Source organism: Gobio gobio, assembly GCF_949357685.1.
Source record: "Gobio gobio genome assembly, chromosome: 22".
In the NCBI taxonomy this organism is placed as follows: domain Eukaryota; kingdom Metazoa; phylum Chordata; class Actinopteri; order Cypriniformes; family Gobionidae; genus Gobio; species Gobio gobio.
The window spans coordinates 38,688,150-38,711,742 of NC_137118.1; the positions used below are offsets into that span (position 1 = coordinate 38,688,150).

General features: G+C 35.7%; 1 protein-coding gene across 1 annotated transcript; it reads left to right on the forward strand.

Moving 5' to 3' along the window:
• The first annotated feature begins 1,061 nt into the window (after nucleotides 1–1,061).
• Nucleotides 1,062–22,325, forward strand: anxa4 (annexin A4). Its single transcript, XM_079804469.1, has 13 exons — nucleotides 1,062–2,296; nucleotides 3,696–3,750; nucleotides 7,450–7,537; nucleotides 10,079–10,173; nucleotides 12,752–12,865; nucleotides 14,137–14,227; nucleotides 14,342–14,421; nucleotides 14,606–14,662; nucleotides 18,054–18,147; nucleotides 19,697–19,792; nucleotides 19,881–19,939; nucleotides 20,021–20,143; nucleotides 21,532–22,325. Exons 2-13 carry the CDS (start codon nucleotides 3,742–3,744, stop codon nucleotides 21,589–21,591), a joined length of 966 nt encoding a protein of 321 aa, XP_079660595.1. The 5' UTR covers nucleotides 1,062–2,296; nucleotides 3,696–3,741; the 3' UTR covers nucleotides 21,592–22,325.
• The last annotated feature ends 1,268 nt before the right edge of the window (nucleotides 22,326–23,593 follow it).

Below are 23,593 nucleotides of genomic sequence, written 5' to 3' on the forward strand. Positions count from 1 at the left end.
CACCTGTTCTGTATATTATTGTTTTTTTTTTAATCCTTTATTATTTACATTATAGGTACATTACTATGTTATGATTTTGTATTGGTATTATTAATTATTTTATCAATTGAAATAATTTACAATATGTTAGGCATGTTATTGCTCCCATTTTGATCTGGTATTACCACGTTAGGTCCTAAGCGGACACTATTTCACAGGAGGACACGATTTCTCATGACAGCGGCCCAATTCGCATACTATCCGTACTAAATAGTATTCGAAAAAAGAATTAGCATGTCCCAAATCGTAGTATGTTGAAAAGAGTATTCCAAAGATTCCAGGATGGTCAGAATTCGAAGAAGTGTCGATCGATGCGCACTCTAAGGCCCTGTCCCAAATGGCACCCTAAGTCCGCACTTTCAAGACGCAATGGCGCTTTGAGTGCCGGGAAGAAGTCCGCTTGCTAAACCGCACCAGTGCGGGCTCGGCAGAAGTGCGCATATCGACCTCAAAGGAGGCGTTCGCGAGTACCCTTCTGAGACCTAAAATAACAAATGGGACACACTGCGGTCTCGTGGACTTAACGGACACGCGCACACAGCGGCCATTGTAAGTCCACAAGACCAAAAGTGCACATGAAGGCTGTGTCCGAAACCTAGGAAATGCTGCCTTCAGAGGACACATTTCAAGGCAGGTAGGCACCAAGGCATGTCCGAAGCTTCCCTTCCTGTCTCCTGAGATACCTTCATCTGATTGATTTTTGAAGGCAGCATATTTGTATCCTTCGCTGCCTTTGATATCCCACAATCCTGAGCTTTCCATTCTGTGACAGTTGAGCAGGAAAAAAAGATGGCGTCCGAAAGTTGCGTTTGCTGGTCATTTTGTTTGTAAATGTTATTTTTTTACCAACATTTTCTACTTCTGATGTCATTTCTAGCGAGAAATTACTAATGTAGTAATTAAATATTTGTCTAGTTAAGCTCTCACTATTTTGCTGTAGATCATTAAACTGTGTAAACACTGCCTAAGAAGTCTGTCCGGAATTAGTTTTGTGAGGTGCTTCATGCACAAACGCTGTCTGCAGAGCCATTGTCTAGTAAGGCAGCGAGGCAACGAGTCAGCTACCTAAGTTTTCGGACGCAGCCGAAGTGTGCCATTTGGGACAGGGCCTAACTAACGGCTGATATTGCCCACAACCCATTGCGAGATGGACGTTTGAACTACAAACATGACGGTTATGCGAGTCCGATGGTTAAGTAGAGAGGGTTAGATAAAGGGGTATGAGTGAGCAATTATCAGTATTTAACCTGACGAAAAAATATTTATTCAATATTATCCACATTATATTTCACCTGCAGCAGCATTGTGAACTTTTGTAATGATACGTTTGGCCATTAACTTTGCAAACACATGCATTAAAGACCCACGAATGGCAGATCAACGTGCAACTGCATTTATCTCCGATACGGTAGGAAATTAAATTGAATGTGGAGGATTTGAACTGTGACGATGATTGACAGGGCAGTTTAAAAGGTGACGCGATGCACGTAAGCAATATAGTCCGTTATAGATGACGAAGTAGTAGTATATGTCCAAAGCTTGCATACTCTTCTGCTACACACTCAAAAGTATGTCCTTTTTCTTCACAAAAAGAGTACATACTTTTAGGTCGTAGTATAAGTAGGCGAATTGGGACGCAGCATGAGAGATGTTGCCGCTTGGGTTGTTGCTAGAAGAGGTGAGGCCAGCAGGGGACGCTCATCCTGTGGTCTTTGTGGGTCCTAATGCCCCAGTACGGGACAGGGGATGATATACCTTTAAATTTCTTTTCAAACAATTGAAGAGATTTAACATTGACACTTCAGTGTCAACAGGGTAAGAGGGAGCTTTAGGAACAGTAGCCTACATAATTACAAAAGTACGTATTTTCTGCAATAATGTAACATATAACGTTAGCTAGGCCTACATTAGAACAAACAGCAATACAATACACTTTTGAAGTGGCTATATTGGTTAGCCTGAGACCGACAGCGTTGAAAAGCTTCAGTAAGCACATGTGGGTGGAAATCATTGAGTCAACAAGCGAGTCCTAGTTTCAGCACACAGTTCCTCTGGTTATGAACTGTTCAATCATTCATCTCAACGTAAAATAAAGAGGAGGGGCCGTAAATGAGGAACTGTAACACGACTCAGGCAGTCCACACACAAGCCAACACCCTCTAAAGTTGGCAACAAAAGACTGAAACATTTCCACAGATCTCCACATCCATTTGAGTGACGGGTGTCGCGCATCTTGTTGAATCCAGCGCTTCAGCAGGTAAGACATTACATTGCTTTAAAAGACAACTTTGAGTGCTTTTATGTTACCCGCATCTCTTTCCGCTCTATAACAAACGCTTATAGACGTTAATTTTCTCATTTAATAGACGAAAATAAATCATGTTATGGAAATAAACAGAAGTCGTGAATTGAAGTTTGTAAAATGAAGTGTTATTCTAACGTTTTTGCGACAGAACTGAACGCCCATATTCCGTCACGTGACTGTACAGCTCAACATGACCCTCAGATATGTGGCTTTCATTAAAATACAATGAGTCATATGGTTTTGAATGGCAAATAAATTAGACCACACGGTTTGCAAACACATCACAATGGTCTTCACAGGGAAGAAGAAAAAAATCTGAGATTTCAATATGAATTTAATTTTTTTTTTTTTATCCAAGTCTAATTATTCCTGTGTGTTTCTATGTGTGTGTTTTAATTTCTTCAGATTAATCTTATTTAGTTGTTAATTAAATAAATCATAATGTACAACTGAACTGTCTTCTGCGCAATAACATTTTCCTCTGGGCACCATTAGGCTACATTGGTAGGAACTGAGATGTCTCAAATAATAAGGCCTACATTTTTCATATGAAACATTGAAGTATGTTGAGAATGTCATTGAATTCATCTTGATAGTGGGACTCAAAATCAAAAGAGGTAATCTTAATGGTGTCAAAGTTGCACTGCACGTGTCAATTAGCCCTTTGAATGTAGAATAAATTATTAAAAGATCTTTAAATGATGCATTATATCGTCATAGAGCCAATGTTAGAATACAATGAGGCGAAAATTGAAAGACTGTCAGCTGTTTCTGTGTTTTTAATGGGGTCTTTGGGGGTTTGCAACAAAACCTTACAACAAAAGGTTGTAAGTTGATTGTTTGAATGGGAAACTGATACACAGCAGAAGGCCGTTAATTACCGACTGAGCCTCTTCTGTTTAATGAGCTGAATAGTAAAGTGGAAACCATTTTGCTTGTGGCATCCAAAGTTGTAATTTATTTAACAGTGTCATTGACCCTGTTATTAAGAGCTCATACCCACTTATTACATTTCACAGCTCTAAAACCCAAACAAACTAGGGTGCGTTTCCAAAAAGCATTGCAGGTCTAAGTAGATCGAATTGGCACAAACGATCGATTTAGGATATGCCTTTTGGGATATGCAGCCTTAGTTCCTTTTAATTATGTTAGCAAAAAGATCACAAACTTCTAGTATATATGTGTCAAAATAAACAAATTTTGCTTTGTGAATGTTTGTGGATTTCAAAATCTATTATAACAAACCACTTTTGCATTTCAACAGTGTAAAAATGTATTTGTGTTTTATATGCATGGTTGCCCAATGACTCCATACATATTTAATGCTTATTTTTTTATTTCTTGCCTTTAGTGTTTTCATCTCTTCATCTCCAGACTGAAACCTTTCCTCCATCACAATGGCAGCGGTAAGAAAAGAGTTTTGAATGTAAAGAGAGATATTTTGTTTAAATTAAATTGCACATCTACCATTACATTTTTAATATGTGCAGTTATAAAAATACACTGTTACCGTCACTGCTATTTACCATTTGCGTGAGCACGTCTGAAACACTGACCCGTTTATTCACGCTTCTAGCTAATTCTATGGCAGTTTATTTTATATCACATATTTGTAGGCAAATATGACTCATTCATTCTCATTTTCCTTTTGCCTGTCAAAATTTTGGATCTTTTGATATAAAAGCTTAAATGCTTCAAATTAGTTTTGTAGACTAATAGAAATTGTGTAAATTTTCTCAAATAATGGAAAATAGTTATGTGGAAAATCATCACAATAGATAATGAGTACACTACGGTTCAAAAGTTTGGGGTCAGAAGATAAAAATTAAAAAAAGAAATTAATACTTTTATGCATTACATTTATCAACACTGACAGGAAAGACATCAAAGGATCCTGAAAAAGAGTATCATGATTTCCAAAAAAAATATTAAGCAGCACAACTGTTTTCAACATTGATAATTATAAGAAATGTTTTTTTATTATTTTATTTTTTTATTGCATAATTATAAATCAATACAAAAAGAAATAATACAGAACAATGAACACTGGGGATACAGAGAAGAAGAAAATAAAAATAAATTACAATTTACAATGTGTTCTATAATACGGGATGTTTTAAAAGATTTTTTATTGGAGGGGATTTTTTGAAGTGATGGTAATAATAACAACTGTAAATCATAAGCAAATACTTTGCAGTTAGGTTTGAAATTAAGGTATCTTGCTTTGTGAACATCTGAACATGGTATTTACCCATCATACAAATAAAGTTTAAGACATCTAGCACTTTACTTTCAGAGACATCAGAGTGAAAAAGAACCTTAGTGATAGAAATATTACACAGCTGGTTAAAATACAAGAATTAAGGAAGATGACATTTGAAGGAATTTTTTTTTTTTAGAATAAGAACAGTAATAGAATAAGTGTAAAAGAGATTATTCCTCCTCTTGGAAAAAAGAGCAGAGTGGGGAAACATTTAGATATTTATTACAAGGGTAATAGCGTGTAATGATTCATTTTAAAATGAATTTCATTTATTTTATTATTAAATAAAAATTTGTTTGGCACTGTCCATACCTTATGAAATGTAGCATTTAATTAATAATTACTTACAGTGATGAAGTTCCTTAAAAACTGATCTGTACATTTAACATAGGATATTAACCTCTTGTATAAATAGTTGAGGGATATTCAAACGCAAACTACAATATGCTTTATAAGATTTCACCAAAAACAGATTAGCAGGGATAGTCTTTGTAAGCTTAAAGGGTTATTTCACCAAAAAAGTTAGCCCATGATTTACTCACCCTCAAGTCATCCTAGGTATATATGACATTCTTTCAGACGAATACAATTTCAGACGAGTTATATTAAAAAATGTCCTGGCTCTTCCAAGCATTATAATGGCAGATTGTTGCTTCGTTTATGAAGTCCATAAAAGTGCATATATCCATCATATAACTGCTCCACATGGCTCCGTGGCCTGAAGCGAAGCGATGCGTTTGTGTGAGAAAAATATCCATATTTAAAGCTTTATAAAGTAAAATATCTAGCTTCCGCCAGATCAGAAAAAAAAACGTATCTGGTGTGCAATATCGTCAGGCATTTTGAACTACGAGAGGCACTACACTTTTGAATACGGAAGGCGATCTTGTGGAAGCTAGACCATTTACTTTATAAAGTTTTAAATATGGATATTTTTCTTACACAAACGCATCGCTTCGCTTCAGAAGGCCTTTATTAACCCCCCAGATTCAACGATTTTCTGCGATTATAAAGCTTGGAGAGTCAGGACTTTTTAAATATAACTCTGATTTGATTAATCTGAAAGAAGAATGTCATAAACAACTAGGATGACATAAGGATGAGTAAATCATTTAAAGTAGTTCTGTTTTGATGCATTTATACCATATAGTTCAATAAAATGTAAGTCTCCATTATTATTTACCAAGTCTGAAAAAGAGTTGTTTCTTGAGCAGCAAATCATCATATTAGAATGATTTCAGAAGGATCATGTGACACTGAAGACTGGAGTAATGATGCTGAAAATTCAGCTTTGCCATCACAAATAACTGTTTTCTATTTTAGTATATTTCAAAATGTAATTTATAATTTCTCAAAAAAAAAAGTTATTTGAAATTATAATATTTCACAATATTGCTGTTTTTATTGTATTTCTGATCAAATAAAACCCAGCCTTGGTGAGCTAAAGACACTTAAAAGCATTAAAAAAAAGACCCCAAATTTTTTAACTGTATGGAGCCCCCAAGGGGACGTGGTGGAAAAAATATGGGATGGGAGGAAAAAATATTTTTCAAAGCTTTTGTGTTCTCTCACTGAGTTTGGACAAACACTTCTTGTTTAATGTCCTGCTGGCAGACAGCTCCGTAGGGTTAACAATGGAGCCGTTCATAGAGTTTTATACTCACAGATTCAAACTTCCCGGATCAATAACTCGTGAGATAAACGTAGTTAAAACACAAATTACACCTCTTTCCAGTCATAGTAACATAGACAACGAGCTACAACCTAATTGTCCTCAAAACGAGCCTTCCTTAGTCCACACTGGACATACATTTATCTCTTTGAGCAGACGGCTGAGAGACAAGTCCAAAGGGACTGTCTGCAAAGTATTACTACAAAAATAGCCATTAACTTCAATGTTACACACTGTAGCATCACTAAATTCAGTTTACAATCAATAGTCTCCTACTGGTCATACTACAACACTTAGTTTGATAAAATGTACTTTTGCTTGATTTTCATGATTTTTTTTTTTTATTCTGAAAAATATTAAAATCTTTGCGTTCTCATGCAAAAGTTTGCTTGAGAACGAAACGTTTCTCGGGGGAACGCAAAAAGCTTCAATAAAGCTGAAAAATATTTTTTCCTCCCATCCCATATTTTCCCTTTAGGGGCTTCATAGTGCAGTAGTGTATGTGTCCAAGATTTTGAGTGATACTCAAAATGAAATTTTTCACATTTAGGATGTGTTTTACCTTTGACATAATCTGATCTTAAAAATATGCGACAGCTGCTCTAAATTTATAGGTGTCAGTTAACCATATCTTAAAAATATGCAACCACCTTCAAAGCAACCACTGGCTCTGCACCAATATACCTAAACTCGCTCGTTCAGACTTACACACTCACCAGGAACTTACGTTCTGCCAGTGAACGACGCCTTTTGGTGCCATACCAGAGAGGCATGAAATCGCTCTCACAGACCTTTTCCTGGACCGTTCCCACCTGGTGGAATGACCTGCCTATCTCAATTCGTGCAGCCGAGTCTGTAGCCATTTTCAAAAAACACCTAAAGACACATCTCTTCCAGCAGCACCTGACCAATCAAGAATAACACTTATCATTCTATTCATTTTCTGTCTGTCTAATTTATTTATAAAAAATTTTTAAAAAACTGTCCTGTGTGTTCTGTGTTAGATTAACTGAGACTTGTTACAGCACTTGCATACTGTTGCCCTTGACTGTTCTAGTTGCTTCTTTTGCTCTCATTTGTAAGTCGCTTTGGATAAAAGCGTCTGCTAAATGACTAAATGTAAATGTAAATATCTGTCTAAAGGTGCTGTTCTCTCTTCTTTTGCTGTAGTTGGGCAACCGTGGAACCGTGACTGAGGCATCAGGCTTCAAGCCAGATGAAGATGCCCAGAAAATCTATGGTGCTATGAAAGGAGCTGGTAAGTGATCAGACAAATCAGAACTGGACTTCGAGATGAGCGTATTTACATGATCAAGTTTTCTGCCCATTTGAATAAATTGAGAATCATGCTTTTTAAACGATGTCTAAGCATTCATTTCTCATTTATAGCGATAGTTCACCCAAAAATGAAAATTACCCCATGATTGACTCACCCTCAAGCCATTCTTTCAGACGAATACAATCAGTTATATTAAAAATTATGCTTTTTTTTATTATAACTCCATTTGTATTCATCTGAAAGAAGAATGTATACACCTAGGATGGCTTGAGGGTGATTAAATTATGGGATCATTTAAATTTTTTGGTGAACTATCCCTTTAAGGGTCTTAACAGGCGAATAAAAGAACTCAGGATGAATCCAAAATTGCCCCCTATCCCCTCAAATAGGGCATTATTTAAGGAGACATCCATTTGTAGTGGTGTCTGAAATTATAGTGGATGTTTTTGAGTGCTCTCATTCAATCCCAGCCGATGTACGCTCAACAGCTGTCTGAAAATGAGTGAGCGAATTAATTCACTCCTTCAAGTGAACTGTATTAGTGGACTAACATAGGGAATAGTGATTACGGGTTTAGGGTGCGATTTCAGATTCAGCCTAAATCTCTCTTCATTTGCAAGCTGTAATCAACATTGTCTGACACCTGTGGCTCAGCTGGGTTTTGATAGAAAAAAAATTCTGGCATTTGACCTGTCACTAAAAAGGTGTTTTCTCAACTGTGTAGACTGCTTGGCATGATGTTGAGAATGCAGATTTAGTTAAATGGACATCAGCTGATTTTAGCGTGAGATGCATTACAAAACACAACTCACACTCACACTGGTCATGCTGTTTGTCACAGGCTCGCTTGTTGGCCTTAAGTGAGTAATGAGGAACATTCAGTTTGATACTTTGAATAACGGTGAACTTATAATTCTGAAAGTGTCAAAAATGTCTATGCAGTGCAAAAAAAAAAGATAAATAATATCTTGCAGTTTTACAATCAAGAACATGATTTCCAACCTGGGGCCTTAAGGGAAACATGTAATCCGATACTCTAAATTCCAACTGTAAAAATGCAGAAATGAAAATTGTGAAACTTCCATGGAACATGAAAGTAAAAGTAAAAGTTCTGCGGAATAAACAATGCAATGTATTACAAAACAAAAAATAATATTTATATGTATGTGTATACACTATATTGCCAAAAGTACTGGGACACCAATTCAGGTGTTCCAATCACTTCCATGGCCACAGGTGTATAAAATCAAGCACCTAGGCATGCAGACGCTTCTACAAACATTTGTGAATGAATGGGTCGCTCTCAGGAATTCAAGTGTGGTACCGTGATAGGTTGCCACCTGTGCAATAAGTCCATTTGTGAAATTTCCTCACTACTAAATATTCTATGATCACCTGTAAGTGGTATTATAACAAAGTGGAAGCAATTGGGAAAAACTGCAACTGAGCTGAGGCGGACAGTGCGCAAAAGTCTGCAACTTTCTGCAGAGTCAATAGCTACAGACCTCCAAACTTCATGTGGCCTTTAGATTAGCTCAAGGACAGTGTGCAGAGAGCTTCATGGAATGGGTTTCCATGGCCGAGCAGCTGCATCCAAGCATTACACCACCAAGTGCAATGCAAAGCGTTGCATCCAACTGTTCCAACTGCGCACCAGTGCACAAAGCAAGGTTCATAAAGACATGGATGAGCGAGAACTTGAGTGGCCTGCACAGAGTCCTGACCTCAACCCGATAGAACACCTGGTCTTCTCGTCCAAAATCAGTGCCTGACCTCACAAATGCACTTCTAGAAAAATGGTCAAAAATTTCCATAAACACACTCCTAAACCTTGTGGAAAGCCTTCCCAGAAGAGTTGAAGCTGTTATAGCTGCAAAGGGTGGGCCAACTCCATATTAAACCCTACAGATTAAGAATGGGATGGAAAAGTTCATGTGCATGTAAAGGCAGGCATCCCAAAACTTTTTGCAATATAGTGTATGTATGTTTCATTTTTTAAATAATTTGTTTTGAACTTTCTGTTCATTCTATTCTTATTCAGCACAATGGTTTGATAATAAGATAATGCCAGCACTGATAATAATAAGCAATGTTTTTTGAGTAGTAAATCAGCATTTTAGAATGATTTCTGAAGGATCGTATGACACTGAAGAGTAATTTGACATCACAGGAATAAATTACATTTTAAAATATTTTCAAAAGTTATATCCAAAGTTATTTTAAATAATAATAATATTTCACAATATTACTGTATTATGTACTGTATTTTGATCAAATAAGCATAAGACACATTCAAAAAATGCAACATTATTTATTATATTTGTAATAATTATTATATAATGTATTTTATATATATTAACTAGCACATTAAAAACCACAATATCCATGTTCAATGTGTTTGGTGCAGATGACAAGGTGAAAAGGATGTAGTTATCAGTTTATGCTAATAATCTCAAAATGGTTAAATAATTGGTTTAAAATTTCATTTTTGCATTAACTGTTGAAATGAACTACTTTCAGGTACCAACGAGGCGACTATCATCGAGATCCTCGCTCATCGCACTATTGCACAAAGGCAAAAAATCAAGGAAGCTTTCAAACAGAGCGTGGGAAAGGTAACATACTCTATACTTTACCTTTGCCTCACTAACAGCTGTCATTCACTCATTTGCAATGGGATTTATGTCAAAAAAATATGGAACAAACAGGAAAACGGGTCTCATCACATCCGCTTGTCGGCGAAAGTGTTAACAGCATTGTGAACTAATGGCGAAATCTATGGAATTATACGGAAACCATGCAGCTAACCTAGCTATTTTTTTTTATTAATCTTTGGCTTTCTATAAAATTTTACTATCCAAATGTTAGCGATAAAATTTGCATATGAGATGTACATTGGTTATGCTTGTCTTTGGCAGAGCCTTAACCACCATAGACATTGAGCCTATTTTTGTAGGTTTGTCTGCCTCAGCGGTCTAACATTGCTCATCACTGTCAGGATGTGTGAGATGGCCAATCAAAGAAGAAGGGGCTTACTGTTTTTGCGAATTCCAACTCGACACTTTAGTTATAGCACTGAAAGAGTGCGTAGTATTTTGTAAGTAGCTAAACATTTAATACTTGACAACTGTTTTATGATAAAAACATTCAGCAACCAACAGTAATATCAAGTGATGCAAACTACTTGACATTTTTTAAATAAAATTGTATAATTTTGAATTGAAACTATGACATTATGTATGTGTAAATCATAACTGAATTGGACGCGACAAGAAACGTTTAGCATTTTTACATATTAGGCAGACAAAAATAAGAGTGAATGTGTGCATATTTAAAAATATATACATTATTTGCAAATAGTTTTCTTTATATCTACAACATAACTGGAAATTTTACTGTTCTTTTATTCCTTTAAATAAACTAATAAGACCAATAACCCCTGCCCCTCCCCACGTAAAAAAAAAGAAAAGAAAAGTGGTCCCCCTCCCAATGTCTAAGATATGGTTACGGCCTTATTTAAAGGGATAGTTCACCCAAAAATTAAAATTAGCCCATGATTTACTCACCCTCAAGTCTTCCTGTGTATATGACATTCTTCTTTCAGATGAATAAAATCTGAGTTATATTAAAAAAAGTCCTGATTAATCCAAGCATTATAATGGCAGTAATAGTTCAAGTCCATAAAAAAATGCATCTGTCCGTCGAATAACGTGCTCCACACGGCTCTGGGGGGTTAATAAATGATTTTATGAAGTGAATTGATGCGTTTGTGTAAGAAAAATATCCATATTTAAAACTTTATGAAGTAAAGTTCCAGCCGATTGCCTTCCGTGGAAAAGTGTTGAAAGTGCCTTCTCGTTAATTTAAGATGCGTACGTGAAGTCTGACGAGCGTACCTGGTCGCATTTGTCTTTCGATCGGCAGAGAGGCACTTTCAACCCTTTTTCCATATTGAATACGGAAGGCGATCGGCCGAAATTTTACTTTAAAATGTTTTAAATATGGATATTTTTCTTCAGAAGGCCTTTATTAACACCCCAGAGCAGCGTGGAGCAATTATTTGACGGACAGATGCATTATTTATGGACTTCAAAAACAGAGCAACTATTACTGCTATTATACAGCTTGGATTAGCCAGGACTTTTTTAATATAACTAAAAGAAGAGTCATATACACAGGATGACTTGAGGGTGAGTAAATCATGGGCTAATTTTCATTTTTGGGTGAACTATCCTTTTAACAAAGCACATACAAAAGACCTGAAGCAATGCAACCTGTTTTACAGAATACGTTCGTTTGTTGCACATATGTAAGACCTATAAAATTGAGAATAGTGGCTTAGCATTATTCGATCTCCCTTTGGACCAAAAATCACATTTTCAAAATTAGGGAAGCTTGTTGTTGCTCTCTTATCGTTGCGGAAGGTCCTAATGGCAGGGATGGTATGAGCAGGCATCAGGCTGTATTTACATGAAACATATGGCTCACAAGGTGATTAGATAACGGTGTTGACATTTCTTGATGATTGTGTAGCCAGAATGAAGACAGACAATGCAGAGTATGTGTCACTGATAACAGATGCTGTTGACCGATTTCAATCATTAACTCTTCATGTAAATATACACAATGAGGGAACAGAGAGTCTGTGCAATTCACAAACTGTGTCTTTCAGGAGACATCCCTGCTTTATGACTGTTATCGTAACGGAGTATAAAGAATGCAGCATTGACTTTTATTGTACTTCCTCTATTAATCTGTAAACCCCCTGTAAATCTGTAAGCCGGTCAATGAAACCAGAATCAGTGAAAGTCACAGTCAGGTCTTGATGCGTATGTTCATGGAAACTTTGAGGGACTAAAGCGCTCTCTGTAGAGCAAGAAAGTGTGAGTCATTGTGGGGGAAGTTCTGGACTGTGTTCAGGACGGTCTCGTGGACATGACACGCCTTCCCCACCCAGCTCCCTCTGAGACTTCCAGCAGATATTACAGCTCTGGTCTGCTGTCTCAACAAAACGCTATTTCCCAACACCAAATCCATTTATTATTTTTCCTTCTGATGTAATATTTGTAACTGTGTGGAAATGAATCGTAAAGCATAAATTAATGCATCTACGAAAAAATAATCTTATTTTAAGCTTTTCAGCACAGTGGTAAATCATGTGGTAAATAACAGGTTATTTTAAACCCTCAACAGGAACTGGTTGACTGCTTTAAGTCAGAGCTTACTGGAAACTTTGAGAAGGTTGTGGTCGGGTTGATGATGCCCGGCCCGGTGTACGACGCATATGAGCTGAAAAATGCTATCAAGGTTAGTGAGGAGAGAGGGAGGGAAATGTACTGTGCTTTATTTCCAAAATAAAGGACTTTTCTTTCTTTCTCTGTTTGGATAGAAAAATGTTCTTGGGCAAAATCCTTATGCAAACTGTTTTGCATGGTTATATGGGTTCTCTCATGTACCATGGTATTGTTTGAAGTGCATTAGTGTACTGAACATGTAAATGATGTGGTACTCTACTTGTACAGTCTAGTTGCACAAAGTTGTAAATAAAACAAACTGTAAATAAAATTTAGTTTACAACAAAATACTATTTTAGTCTTTCTACTTTTACATAAAATGTTACATATAATTCAATCTGTTGTGCCGTTTCAATCAGAAATTACTAGTAAATTTCACTAACAATTACAAAGTAAATTATACACCAATTTTTTTCAATGTAGTTTAAACACTCGCACATGTATATATGTTTATATATGTATATATATATGTGTGTGTATATATAGAAACAATATTGTTTAAACTATTTGTCGTCTATAATCTATAATGGATGTATATATTTTGTATATTATGTATGAATATTTTATACATGTATATTTATTACATATAATAAAATTATATTATGATGAAATTTAATTACACAAAGTTATATATGTACTTATATATTTTTATTTTTGTTATATTACATTTTAATATTTTATTTATATAATTTTATATATTTTTTATATTCATTTCATAAATATTTTATTTTATATTGTTTAGGATATTGATGAAGTAACAAAAATTACAATTGATTGCATTATTTATATATATATATAATACACATACATACATACATACATACACACATTTATTTTATATATATAATAAATAAAAATAAAAACAAAATATATAATTTATAAATACATAAATTATTCTATGTATTTATATATTGAATAGTTTTTTATCTTTTTATTTTTTATTTTATTTATAAATATTTTATTTTATATTGTTTTAAGCTATTGAAAATCCCACAAATCAGTATCAAAAGTCACAAAAAAACAAAATTGATAGCAGTCCGTCCTCAAGATAACGATACTCGGGGCAAAATTATGGCCAATGTTCTTGGCAACATAACGGGAAACACTTAAGACACCGATCACCTGACCTGTAGCAAAGATATTAATGGTAATAGGCATAATATCATCCAAACTTTCATCTCCATCTTGTTCAGCTATATTCCCTATGAACTTATCCTGTGTATTGATGGCTTTAGGTGAATTCGGAACGATTATGCTTCATTTTCTTTCCTTCCCTGTGTCCAGGGTGCCGGGACAGAGGAGGCCTGTCTCATTGACATCCTGGCCTCAAGAAGCAATTCTGAGGTTAAGGAAATCATCGCTACTTACAAGAGAGGTACATGATAACATTTATGTTAGTCTTTTCCATTATGAAAGTTATACTGTGAAAATATACATTTCTTCCCATATTACACTATTTTCATGCACTTTTCTTATGTTGTTATCACAGTGAATGACAAGAGTCTTGAGGACGATGTCTGCGGAGACACGTCTGGAATGTTCCAGAGGGTCTTGGTGTCTTTACTCTCGGTAAATAAACGAATTGTCTGCATTACGTTATTTGTGAAGAAGATTCTTTGATGCCTTCACTCATCAGCCCTGTTTTTTGCCATGCAAACCTTCACCGTCCACAGTGTCCGGCCGGGGCAGGTGTGACCCCTGATGGTTTGGCATACTGGATTTATTGATATTGTCTTTTCTGCTTTGCTTACAGGCTGGGCGTGACGAGAGTACCAAGGTAGATGAGGCTCAGGCTGTCCAGGATGCAAAGGTGAAGATTTTGGAGTGGTTAGCTGCTTTTTGCCTAAAAAACACATGATCGGTGTTTGTGGTGTAATGTGTTTTACATATATTTTGAATTGGGTAAATTCCGGATGATTAGGACACTTTTTCCTTGTCATCTCAATGGCAAAAGTGTCCAAATCAACCTGAATTAATGATTTCAGTTCCTTAATTGTTTCATTAACAAATTTTTTTATATGAACAACCAGCTAGTAACTGCAGTAAAGATTTACGAGCCTTATAACTTTGTTAGCCGATTCGCCTATAAAAAAAATGAAAAAAAAAGATTCATTCAAGTCATGCGTTTGGGAATCGTTTGGACCGCATTGGTGGCTCTGTAAGTGTTTGGTGCACTTAAATATCCAGCTCATAAGAGTCGTTCATTTTGGATTCGGACTACTCTGGTGGTGGTAGTAGGGCTGGGCCGGTATATCGAGTTTGTACGATATATCGATATATTTTTTTTTAGAAACGATATGGATTGAGGCAATACCGTTTATATTGATTCAGTAGTTTGATACGAGCGCATTTGAAAAATAGTGGAGGACGCAGAGTGCATAATCCAATTTGTCATAAACATGACACATACTTTATATTAAGAACTTCAAAATAATTGTTAAGATATAGTCTAAAATCAGCAGATGCTCTGATAGATACATGCAGGGCCGGCCCTGACCAATTTGCTGCCCTAGGCAAGATTTTAATTGGTGCCCCTTGTATCAAGGTTTAGCACTACACATTATCATTCTAAGTTGTGGAAACACTCGTACTGTTTTATTTTTGTAATGCATTGATGTTTTATTTTTATTGTTGTTTTATATGATGTCCAGTCCATTCTACCCCATCATGTTCATGATATTATTATTGTTTTTTATTTGTTAAAGGCTGATGATAGTAAAACTGTACAAATATTACACCTATGCCACATTACAGCCTAAACACAAATAGCAAGAGTAATTGCATCTAACATTCATGCACAAACTATTCATTGAGAACTAGCAAAAGTGTTTGTTTTCCAGTAGATGGCAGCAATACTCCACTAAACTATGAGCATTCATGCTTTCACCAGGAAATCAACTGAGAAATTTTGATATTTAATGTGAATTTTACATAAAATGTTGCCATTTTAAATAAACCTGTATATAAATATCATTACTAATTTGGGAAAATACATTTTAAAATTGCTATACACCCCCTTAAAACTGCACAACTGCAGAGTAAAAACATTAGGCTATTAAAAAAGTGATATTACATGCGTTTAACATTTTTATATTATTTATTTTTTACAAAATCACACTGGCTGTGGCCTCTGGAGAACCCAGAACAGCTGCTTGCATAAAGTTTAAGGTAAAAATAACTGGAATTAATTAGCAAACATTAGTATTTTACTACTATGCAATTAAATAAACTGTTCATTAACTGTTCAACTAATTTGCCTACATCCCTTTACTTCTGTCTTTACACAGCAAAAAATGCTCTTCTTATTTAGAATCTTTTTCTTGTTTCCAGTCCAAATATCTAAAAATTCTTAAATCAAGGTGCATTTAGATGAGTAAAATGACATACTTCATTTTGATTTTATTTTCAAGTAAACAAGAAAAATGTCTTGAGTTTTTGCTTAAAACAAGCAAAATTATCTGCCAATGGGGTGAGAAAAATAATCTTATTTCTGTTTGGGTTATTTGAAGCAAAAACTCACTTCATTTTGATTTTATTTTCAAGAAAACAAGAAAACTACCTTCTGTCATTTAACTTATCTAGTAAATGCACCTTCAACCTTGATTTAGGAATTTTAGATATTTAGACTAGAAACAAGACACAAATACTATATGTAAGAAGAGCAGTGTATCCCTTATCTTCCCTGCATCAGAGGGCTTCTGTCTTTTTTTTAGACACTTCAATTCGGCCATCCGTCATAAATAATCAGGCAACTTACACCGTGTCAACACCTGGCGCGAGCGGCCAAGCACCCTAAAAAATGAAAGCAATCCTGTCTGCGTTGGATGCGGCGAGAGGCGACGCGACAACTGATCGCGCGTTGTATTTCTGACGCACTTCAAGTAGATCGGCGGGGGAGATTGATGAGGCGGACCGGAAAGATGCGGGGACTTAGTTACGTTTTTTTGCGCTTTATTTGGTAATATTTCAAATTAATATGAATAAAATAGTATCAGTAATACATTTTGGCGCCCCTATGGATGAGTGGCGCCCCTAGAATTTGCCTATTCCGCCTATGCCACGGGCCGGCACTGGATACATGTGCTGACTGCGAGATGTGATGCTTTACTCAGTGCATAACTTACGTTTCCCTAGTATATTCTCCATCTGTAAATGTTATAAAGTCATGCAAATATGTCGATTTTGCTGCCAGGAGAGGAAAGGCCTTCTGCAAGTGAATCTCCGCTAAAATTCAGGCTTCAGTGAACGTGCGCCGCCTCGCCAAATAGGAGCGCAATAATTCTTACTAAAATACATATTGCTAAAATATTTGTTGTTGGATTTGCAAGTGTAATTTTATAAAAGTGACCATTATAATGGGATAATAAAATGTAGGCTACTATAATAAGTCTGTGCTTTTGTTTTTATTTTCATTTTTAGTTACGTGAATTTAAAAAAAAATCTTTTTTTTTTTTAGATTGATAGAATAGAATACAATAGAATGTTACAATGTTAGAATATGTGATTTTAACCCCCTTTTTGCACATAAAATATTGCATAGCCTACATTTATTGCATTCACTACATTTGTTTTAATAGCCTTCGATATCAACATTGTTTGTAGGACAACATTGGATGTGAATTTATTATTATTATTTATTTTATGCAAATAGAAAAACGTAGAAAATACAGCGATATACATCGTTTCGCCATTTAACAAAAAATACAGAGATATGATTTCTAGGTGGTAGCACTCATAGACTGTAAAAAAAAGTTGGACGACACACATTCACTCTATAACTCTTATATGCATTGAAGTAAGTGAAGCCGCCAGTGTTTTTGATTGACCAAAAGATCCGACTCATTAAATTAATTTGTTTGGATTGCACTTGTCACGCTGCTGCGGTAAAAAGTGTTCTTGTGCTGCCTTTCCTTAAAATAAACATCGCTTGCTTGGAGATTTTATCTAATGCAGTGACATAGTTATATTTGTTATGTGTGGCTGAGGTGTGCAAATACTTCGAATGAATGGGCCTGTATATTCTCCGTACAATTATTCATGGAGGTGATTCTGTATATATATTCAGTGTCGGCGAGCTGCTTTTTATTGTGTGGGGGGTCCGGCCTGGACACACAACAGTCGTGCTGATGTTCATTAATCATTAACAGTATATAATAGGAAATTAGCTACTCAGGTAAAGTCCTCTATTTCTTATCCAATAGGACATCTTCGAGGCGGGCGAAGCTCGATGGGGAACAGACGAGGTCAAATTTCTCACCGTGCTGTGTGTGAGAAACAGGAATCACTTACTCCGAGGTATCTGTGCTACCAGATAATAACATCAATCTTCCTTCCCAGTTATGTGATCGTTTTTATGTAACCTTAGAAAGCAGCAAGGGGAAATGACCCTGGAACAATGAAGTAGACTCATTACTTCCACCTTGTGGTGACTGGATGTAAATAACGTTGTTCAGAAGAGACACACATATATATATATATTTACACATATATATAACTATTTATATTTTGATAATAAAAATACTAATTATTTTTTCTATATTTTGAATGAGCTTTTTAGTTTTCTTTTTAATTTGATGTGCTTTATTTATTTATTTATATATATATATATATAATATATACACACCGATCAGGCATAATATTATGACCACTGACAGGTGAAATGAATAACAGTGATTGTCTCTTCATCACGGCACCTGTTAGTGGATGGGATATATTAGGCAGCAAGTGAACATTTTGTCCTCAAAGTTGCTGTGTTAGAAGCAGGAAAACTGGGCAAGTGTAAAGATTTGAGCGAGTTTGACAAGGGCCAAAATGTGATGGCTAGATGACTGGGTCAGAGCATCTCCAAAACTGCAGCTCTTGTGGGGTGTTCCCAGTCTGCAGTGGTCAGTCTCTATCAAAAGTGGTTCCAAGGAAGGAACAGTGGTGAACCGGCGACGGGGTCATGGGCGGCCAAGGCTCATTGATGCAGTTGGGGAGCAAAGGCTGGCCCGTGTGGTCCGATCAAACAGAAGAGCTACTGTAGCTCAGATTGCTCAAGAAGTTAATGAAAGGTGTCAGAATACACAGTGCATCGCAGTTTGTTGCGTATGGAGCTGCATAGCCGCAGACCAGTCAGGGTGCCAATACTGACCCCTGTCCACCGCCGAAAGCGCCAACAGTGGGCACGTGAGCATCAGAACTGGTCCACGAAGCAATAGAAGTAATCTGGTCTGATGAATCACGTTTTCTTTTACATCACGTGGATGGCCGGCTGCATGTGCGTCATTTACCTGGGGCAAGCCGGCGGAGGCAATGTTATTCACTTCAGCTGTCATAATGTTATGCCTGATCGTTGTTAGTTGCCAATACAGTATTTTTTTTGTATTAATATTGTATTTTTTCAGCTTTATTTAAAAAAACTAAAATATTTATAGTGATAGTTTTAGTATATAAAACCAAGTTCAGTATGTACTATAATAACCATATGCAAGTAATATCAAGTTGACCTACTACATTGAAATATGTGCAGTCTACAATCTGTCTCCATTTAATTATTTTTATTTATTTGCCAAGTATCATATTTTGCTATAATGGCAAGTAAAAAGTACATTATTTGTTGTTGTTGTTGTTGTTTTTTTAATCTGAATTAAATCATTATTTTATCTTAAAATACAAAATGACTGTTTATTTCTGACGACTAGACGCTGCTCATTGAATTGAACATGCAAAATTGTCAGGCCAGTACTATTGTTTGAAACCTTAAGCATGTAATATTGTTTCAAATTCACACATTATTTATTTACATAGACTGCAGTAAGCAGTATTACATCCCACACATTCTCAAGCACTGTTCTTTTCCCAGTGTTCCAGGAGTATCAGAAGATTTCTGGACGGGACATTGAAGATAGCATAAAGAGAGAGATGTCCGGATCCCTGGAGGATGCATTTCTGGCAATAGGTCAGTCGTGAGTATTGCAATATTTCACTCATTTTTACGTTTTCAGTTGCGTAGTTGTGTACACATAAAGCATCTGTTACCTTTGCAGTGAAAAGCTTGAAAAACAAGCCCGCGTTTTTCGCTGAAAGACTCTACAAGTCAATGAAGGTAAATTAAAACACCAATTGATCTAATGTTTGCATGTTACCAATACAAATGTCATAATTTCTCTTGTTTCTGAACTCTTAGGGTTTAGGCACCACAGATAGCGTGCTGATCAGGATCATTGTGGCTCGCGCCGAGATCGATATGCTCGACATTAAAGCAGAGTTCCTAAAGATGTATGGAAAGACCCTTCACTCCTTTATAAAGGTGGGACAGCTCTTTCACAAAGGACATTTGACTAAACACAATATTCAAAAGTCATTAACAACATATTACAATTGCTTTAGAACAATCTGTAAGGAATGAAGTCAAGCCAAACTTTTAATTTCAGCTAACTGTCCAGATACACACACACAAATCTAAACGTACTAACATTTAACCCAGGGGTTTTCAATCTTTTCAATGCCACGGACCCTAAAATATGACCATGCTGGTGCGAGGGCCTCCCATCTTAAAAATTAAAAGGCAGCTGTACAGCGCCGGTCAAAAGTTTGGAAACATTACTATTTTTAATGTTTTTGAAAGAAGTCTCACCAAGGCTGCATTTATTGATCAAAAATACAGAAAAAACAGTAATGTGAAATATTATTACAATTTAAAGGTTTTCTATTTTAATATACTTTAAAATAAAATGTAATTCTGTGATGCAAAGCTGAATTTTCATCAGCCATTACTCCAGTCTTCAGTGTCACATGATCCTCCAGAAATCAACTCAATGTTAATATCAATATTGGAAACAGTTGTGCTGCCTAATATTTTTTTTGGAACCTGTGATACTTTTTTCAGGATTCATTGATGAATAAAAAAATCTTTTTTTCAAAAATAGATTTTTTTTTCTAACAATGTAAATCTTTACGATCACTTTTTATTGTTACTTTTTACCTTGCTAAATAAAGTATTCATTTCTTTCAACAAAAAAAAGAAAGAAAAAAAACGACTGACCCTAAACTTTTGAGCGGTAGTGTATATTGTTACAAAATATTTCTATTTTAAATAAATGCTGTTCTTTTTTGACTTAATTCATCAAAGAATCCCGAAAAAAATGTATCTCAGGTTATAAAAAAAATATTAAGCAGCACAATTGTTTAGAAACATTGATAATAAATCAGCATATTATGATTTCTGAAGGATCGTGTGACTGAAGACTGGAGTAATGTCTGATGAAAATTCAGTATTACATCACATAAATAAATTATATTTTAAAGTATATTTTAAACAGAAATCCATTATTTTAAATTGTAATAGTATTTCACAATATTAAAGTTTTTTTCTGTATTTTTGATCAAATAAATGCAGACTTGATGAGCAAAGAGACTTCTTTCAAAAACATTAAAAATAGTAATATTTCCAAACTATATAATTAATATTTATAAATATACAAAAAATATAATTTTATTTGTATTTAATTATTTTATATTATTTTATTATGCTATGGTATTATTTATTAATTTTTTTTCCCTTATATTATTCAAATGATTTATTAAGTATTTTAGTTTAATCTTATTATATTTCAATTGTTAAACTGTTTTTCTCTAAACCTTTCTACGGACCCTAGCACTGCACCTTGGTGAAACCCTGTTGTGTTTGTGTTCTAGGGGGACACATCGGGCGATTACCGTAAGATCCTGTTGGAGCTGTGCGGAGGGGAAAAGTAACACATTCCGCACGTTCATTAGCGTGAAACGCTCTCTCTCTCTCACCAGGCCTTAGCATTTCTAACACATTCCTTGTTTGTAATTCCAATTAAATCCAAACAGTGACGTTTTAAATGAGATTCGTGATTCTTTTGGTTGTTCATTACCTTGGACTTTATGGGAGCCCTTTATAGATTGGCACATCTTAGAGTTTGTCTAATAAATAAAAGGAGAAAAGAACAGCCCATATTGACTGTATTGATCTTTTGTTGTCTCACTGGATATTTTTTTAATCTCAGCACACTCATCGAGGTCCATTTGTTTAATTACTCTGAGTATAATTTGTTTAATGTACAACATCTATGTGTACTCGGCCCAATTATACTAATTGCTCATGGTTGCTTGCATAGGCATATGAGATCTCATGTTTCTCTGTTTTTCTAGATTACAATTTTCAGACTACATGCCTCAATTTAATCAAGTGCAACATATGAATCACATGAGGCTTGGTATGGAATTATGGGAAAAATGACTGACATAAAGCAGTGTCTTTAGACTTTTACCACTAAGTGGCACTGTGCACATATTCATGTCATATTAAATCACAAATGTAGATTGCTATTTTTGTGGCTTGAAAAGATATCACCATGTATCTCATGAACTTTCCACAAATAGAGTACAAAATATTTGTGAAACTAATCATTTTATTTATTGTTTTTCAATAAATGGTCACTCAGAAAATGTTGATTATCCACAAACAAAATATTACATCATCTGTATTGTTTTATATTAGGAAATATTTAAGTACAATTTTAAGCACAGGTTTGTTCTTTTTCTAGCTATGAACACCAATTACTAAAGCATATTTTTTTTTTTTTAAATCTTAATTTGGTAGCTTAAATTTTGGGTTGGTTTGGGAATTTAAAACAAAAAAATACAATTGAAATAGTGTTAACTAAAACTAAAAACATAAATTGTTATATAATATATAATATAGTACTTGAAATATAATAAACTTATTTTATTTCTCATTTTCATGAACTAAAATATAATAAAACTATAGAAAACGTCTCGGTTACGTATGGTAACCCTTGTTCCCTGAAGGAGGGAACAGAGACGTACGTTGGACGTACCGACGAATTGGGATCACTTCAGAGAGCCCCTATCAGCTTCGAGATATAGAGAACAGGCCAATGGGCCATTGGCGTGCGAGATTTGCATCTCGCACTCCGCCCCGCACTGCCGGTATAAAGCGGAAGCGAGAGCAACACGCAGTTGTTTTTCACTGAGGAGCCGAACTTAGTGACTCGGCCATGCAGTGATGGTACAGCAACTGTGGCGACGGGACGTACGTCTCCATTCCCTCCTTCAGGGAACGAGGGTTACCATACGTAACCGAGACGTTCCCTTTCAGTCGGTCACGTTTGACGTACGTCGGACGTACCGACGAATTGGGATCCCTTTGGAAAACGCCACAGTTACTACCACTGTACCGGGCGGGAAAACTCATGCAGGGAGAGTCACACTGCTGTTCCGCAAGACCCATTCAGCAGACCTTTATTGGATAACGCTGGGAAAGCGTGCCCGGAGGGACGCTGCGGAAGCCAAATCATGCCCGGAGGGAGTTACCATGTGGAGAATACAGGTATGGACTGGCCTTGGGCAGTGCAACATACGGAAGTCCCAGGGGTGGCCCCGGCCAGGTTTACGGCGGGGGAACAACACTGTACTGGGATGGCAGAGGAGCCTCTGCTGAGGGAAAGACACAAGCTCGCTGTAGGGAGCTGTACCGTGAAAGAATACACATACGGGACCGCCGTGGGGGTCACAACATATGGAACCCAGTCTAACACAAGTTCCACCAATGCATACGAGTGTTAAAGAGCACCTATCATGGCATTTAAAATGTTCCAAATATTGTTTTAGAAGTCCCCAACAACAGTTTTGCATGCATGCAATGACAAAAAAGACTTTAGTTTTCTTATAATATGCATTTATTTTTACCTGTTTTGACAGCGATTCT